The sequence below is a fragment of the Melanostigma gelatinosum genome (assembly GCF_949748355.1).
Source record: "Melanostigma gelatinosum genome assembly, chromosome: 9".
NCBI classification, from domain to species: domain Eukaryota; kingdom Metazoa; phylum Chordata; class Actinopteri; order Perciformes; family Zoarcidae; genus Melanostigma; species Melanostigma gelatinosum.
The window spans coordinates 22,571,858-22,577,557 of NC_136642.1; the positions used below are offsets into that span (position 1 = coordinate 22,571,858).

The 5,700-nt window shown below is 40.0% G+C and overlaps 1 protein-coding gene across 2 annotated transcripts in view; it reads right to left on the reverse strand.

Annotated features, from left to right (window-relative positions):
• enpp2 (ectonucleotide pyrophosphatase/phosphodiesterase 2) overlaps positions 1 to 4,560 on the reverse strand; it is a 31,933-nt gene extending 27,373 nt beyond the window's left edge. For both annotated transcript variants that reach the window (XM_079274825.1, XM_079274824.1), the window contains exons 1-2: positions 4,461 to 4,560; positions 3,639 to 3,744 (exon numbers count right to left, since the gene is read on the reverse strand). In XM_079274825.1, the coding sequence (XP_079130951.1) occupies positions 3,639 to 3,744; positions 4,461 to 4,478 (124 nt within the window). In that variant the 5' untranslated portion in view covers positions 4,479 to 4,560. The remainder of the gene's footprint in view (positions 1 to 3,638; positions 3,745 to 4,460) is intronic.
• Between the last annotated feature and the right edge of the window lie 1,140 nt (positions 4,561 to 5,700).

The following is a 5,700-nucleotide window of genomic DNA, read 5'->3' on the forward strand; positions in this document are numbered from 1 at the left end:
TATCTCAAAAGCAACAAATGTGGTCAGAAAATGTATTTGATAATAACTGGTAATAACTGTGACAAAAGGTCTGTAAGCCATGTGCCAAACTCAACATGTTACTAAACTACAAATCCTCTCCTGGGACCCAAACTGGGGTAATTCTAATTCACTATGTGGACAGGTTTCCTCAGATACAATAACACTCTTGTCCACTGAGGTCCCAGAGGACGATGGCCCCGGTGTGGAACTCAACCCGCATTGTGAGAATCCCTTGGCTTAACTGAAGACATCCTGGAGATCTGAGAGTGAGTGAACTTATTGCTACATTTCTAACAACACGCTGCTTGTCCACTCACTTGTGAAAAAAACAACCTCGCTCACAGGGAAAGTCAGGGGATGCCAACAGGGGTTATTCAACACGGCGTGTTTCTGTGTTCCTGTGTGGACATGTGTGTGTGTGTGTGTGTGTGTTTCTTTATGCAAGTATAAGTGCATATGTGCGCTATGTGACGGAACGAGGCGTTACACTTTAAATTATTTATGCTGCCCAGCTAGTTGGCACGGCAGTGTGAACTGGTGAGGGGTGCAGCATCAATAATCTCATGGCAGTAAGACTCACTGCTGCTATGTCGGAGCAAGTGAGGAGGACCACAGGTCAAAGGTGAAAACCCTGGATGCCTTTTTGTCTCAGTCTACGAGAACACATACAACGTCCTCTTGGCTCCATGAGTTCAAATTTGAATTTAGGTTAGTGGTGAAACGAACATTATCAGCAGAATGTGAAGAGGTTACAGTTCTGTCAAAGACGTCTATGTATTGTGTTGCAGCGATATATCTACTAAAATGCCCACGCTAACCAGCTAGCACAAGCCCGCCCTGTCTTCTTATACCACTTGAACCTGGAGCGACGACAGTAAGTCACTGTGGTGTCCAGTCTGCACTCAGTCTACCGTGAGAGGACGAAGAAGTAGAGCTGACCAGAGTATGTGAAGGTACAGGGTCCTTGTACCCTTTGATAGTTTGTTCATTGTATTAAATCCAAAGTCCAATCTCTCTTATTTTTGTTTTGTCCTCCCCGCCACGAGGAATCTACTTTGCCGGGCGGGCGGCAGCTCTGGCAGACGGACGTTCAGTTAACAGTTAGCTGTTTGCAGCTAGCTCAGTTTTCTCGTTTCTGTCACTTTGGATTTAATCCAATAAACAAACGTACAAGGACCGTACAGCCTGCAGTTGTTGTCACAGTAGACACAAAGATGGCTGACATCAATTATAGGCCAATGACACAACAAATACATTTAAGATAACACGTTATTTTAAACGGCTCTCAGACGCTGTAGATTTCTCGATTAAATTGACAGAGCTGAATTCCTCCACAAAGAATCACACAAAAGTGCCACTTTAAATCTGGTGTTTACCAGAGATGGGCTCAGAGGTTTCATGGAAATAAGTCATTCAGCATGAAAACCATAAAAAATGCCTTATTGACTAAAGAAATCTTAGTCGACGAGGGGACAGTACTAGTTAGTTGGCTTTTTTTCTTCTTCTTCTTAACTTTATTCTATTTTATTCTATTATATGTTATATGTTCATGTCTATATTACACTGTGGGACTGCGAGAAACGGCATTTCGAATTTTCTGTATGCATAACACATGTGGAAACTTTGACAATAAAGTGAACTTTGAACTTTGAACTTTGAACTAACTGATGATTGTAAATGATATTGTACCCAGAAGTAGAGGTGAAATGTTGAACCCTATTTAGTAATGTTCTTATCATGCTTTAGTGAGGAACAAAACAAGGTCAGGCAGGTGTAAAACAACAAAAAAGCACAAATTGCGAGGTTGAAAGCTCTGAGAATAGAAGTAAGTAGACCTTGATCATTTCTTTAGGCGATCAAATGGATATTCCCAAAGTCAACAATGAGGTTTCACACTCAATCGTCTTCACATTTTGAGTCGTCTTAAGTAGGAAGAGCACAGGTGTTACTAATTACAACATGGGTCCGTTCTATTCAAGCGTCCCAGTAAGAAATGAGGACAGTGAGTCAGCACGAACAACACCCGGACCCTGAACCTGAAGCAGCTAAATGGAATCCGGCCATCATGTCATTATTTACACCTGTGTTTTTTATCTACTGTTGAAATATCTTCTGTGTAAAAGGCTTATGTTCTCCGCTGAGAAAGGAAAAAAAATGCAAAAATCTTGCAAAATATACAGCAATTAAATTCCAGGATGGCCACCGCTGCCTGTTGCTTGACAATCCAAGCAAACCTCTGCCTCCTGATGCCGACAGGGTTTGAGAATCTGAGGCAGAAAATGAGCTCCAATACTCTTAATATTGACTCTAGGTAGAGCAACACAAACACTCTCTCTCTCTCCCCCTAAAGAAAACACACGGGCTGCCCAATCACAACCTCGCAGGGTCACAGTGATCCGTTGTGATCCACAGTGATACCCCCCCCCCCCGGACCACCTTATACTCTCCGCTCGCTTATTTCATATGCGCTGGCAGACACTTATTATAGAAAACAACCCGGCAAACAAACTGAGCAGGAGACATTCCTCTGGAGCGGCTGATGTGGAAAGTGAGTTCTTATGTTAGGGGAGTGATCTCACAGACGGGCCGTGGGGGTGGACGCGTGTCACTCCGGTTGACGTTGGGGTGACTGATTGCCCTTGCAGCTCACATAGGGTTCAAGATTTACACTGCTTTAACAAAAGTTGTTTTCTGCATGTGTCTTGGGATTGGAGCGTGGCTTCAGGCATGTCCCACGAACACTTGGCCAAGATACATTAACGCGGCTCCAAAGTACACTTCACATGGCCTGTGCCCAGCCCCTTTGGCAGCTAAATTGAAGTGTGTGACTTCTTTTTTGCTGGGGTTTGCTTCACTGAACACAGTTGTGAGGGGCTTTCATAGAGGATCACTGCACCTCTCATTGTTCTCATTCACTTGAGGGCCAATATGACATCTTCAATTCGCTTGTTTTTGTCTAATTAAGCGTTAAAAAGAAAGACATTCCATTTTTTTAAAGCAGCAAAACCTCACATTTGTCTTTCGTGAGAGGAGCCTGGATATCCTTTGGTTTTTAACTGGTGGTTAGACAGAATAAAGCAAATTGAAGATGTCATCTTGACGGTTTTCTTCACTATTGCATCGACCAAATGATGAATTGATAAGTCAAAAGAAAAAATGTATCAAAAATGAAAATAATCTTTATTTTTAAAGAATCCAAAGGGTCACAGATGAATGTAAAGCGTCACAAGATAACACTAAATTCTGCTTTTTCACATTTCTTCTCTTTTTCATGAACAGTTACATCTCTTCAGGGCTCTATAAATTATTACAATGAGTCTGTGAAGGGATGCGTTACTTTATGAATGTCTGGAAGGGAGGAAACACTCTTTTCGATATCACACCAAAAGAAGAAGGACCGACTCCCAGGTTCCCACTTCATACTTCACTGATTCCTGTCGGAGTCTTTTCTCTTGCCTTCTATCCACAAGGAGGTCAGAGGTCAGAGTCAGACAGAACAGCCACCCTGAGGGTGGGAGTGCCTTTTCTTTTTTTTTATTAAGGCCACCTCAGTTTGGAGTCGAGCAGTTCACAAGATGTTATCTATGTTTCCCAGGAACAAGGTCAGCGGTACTCACACTCTGATCTGGTGGAAGTCCCGTCCTCTCCCGAGCGTCTGGGCCGGTCGTAGACAAATCCCAGACACACGTCGGTGCCACACAGGACTGCCAGGATCCAAACAAACTGAGACGACACAATTGACATTTATATTACTGCTGCATATAATCAAAGGTCATGAGATCTATTCTTCATTAGAGAGTCACTGAGAAAAGCAGCTTCTTATGAGAGCACTTTACATTATTCTTATCCAAAGCATGTCAGGTCTTGCTGGTTATTTATAAGCAACGCTACAATTTGTTGTATTTTTGGTTGGCTTTACATTTGGTGTGATTATTGCAAAATGTTCTTAAATGTGTTGCCTTTCTATCCTAGCTTGCTATATTAAAATAAATAAACAGTCAAGAGTTGGTGAAGCCTGTGGAGCACTTCCAAAATGAATCCTCAACTTTACGGTTTCAAAAGTTTGTTCGCATTCAAATAAAAAAAGTGGGGACAGAAAACAGATCTATAGAGCTCTGCCTTTCTTCGCACTAGTCTAACAGCCATGCTTTAACTGCAATTTCTCGATGACCTGTCAAGACTGGTCATCAAAGTGAATAGGGACCACCCACATCCGCATAACTATCGCCTTTGATCTTTTAGATTGTAAATTGAAGGAAGAGGGAAGAGGCGAGATGGGGGGGGGGGGGGGGGGGGTATTCCGGAGAAAAGAAAGCTTAGAAAACTAGTTGAACGCCCTTGAATGAAGTACGCACACTAACACACGGGTTATTAAATGCGTAATTGTGCACGGATTTACGTCTTTCGCGAGGTCTAAAACTCTTAAGTGCTTACCGTACCAGTTTCTGAAGCAACATGTTCCTCTGCCGGGCCGAGCGTAGTCCTGTGCTGTAGGTCGGAGTGTGAGTGATGCTGACTCCGGAGCCGAGAGGACCACCGGAGAGGAGAACCGTTGAAGGGGACAGGAGGGAGACGAAGGGGAGGCGACTGAAAGAAGCGCACCGGATTCTTATTGGTGTTGGGTTGGAGGAGGGCTTTTATCTCGGCGGGGATTCAGATGTTACAGGATGAGGAAAACAATAAAATATATATATACATATATATATATGTATATATGTATATACATGTATATATATATATATATGTGTATATATGTATATGTATATATATGTATATATGTATATATGTATATACATGTATATATATATGTGTATATATGTATATGTATATATATATGTATATATGTATATACATGTATATATATATATATGTGTATATATATATATATGTGTATATATATATATATATGTATATATGTATATATTTATATACATGTATACATATATACATGTATATACATATATACATATACATATATGTATATATATATATTTATATACATGTATACATATATACATGTATATACATATATACATATACATATATGTATATATAGGTGTATATATATATATATACACATACACCTATATATACATATATATATAATATATATATATATACATACACCTATATATACATATATATATATAATATATATAGGAGTATTTGTATGAATAATTAAGTCTGAACCAATAATAATACAAAAAGGAAGTCATACTACGGGGAGCAAAAGGAAATATTATACTTGCACTTAAAGTGAAGTGTTGTTTATAAACTCTTTATTGATATTCATTAATGTCACCTAACCCGGCATGGATAGTCTCTCCACTGTTCAAAACCCAATTTTGGTGAAGTCAAAATAAACCCATAATGTTAGATGTGAAAAAGAGTCGACTTCTACAGCCCTCTGTAAGAATGCAGGACAAAAATCCTTAATTATTTTATTACATTATTGAATGTATTTGATCTAATTGTTTTATATCTAAAGCTTGGAAAACTAGGTAAACTAGCTGAAGAGGTTCGTTGTTGGACATCTAAGTATCAAGGGCATTGTAGTCTAGACAGCAGTGCCATGCATCTTCGTAAATCGATGATCCCAAAAACAAAGAAAGTCATCTCTGTTTGCAGTTAATAGGCGCGAGGCCTCCTGTAGCTTTAATCTTAGGGGTTAAGGCAAAG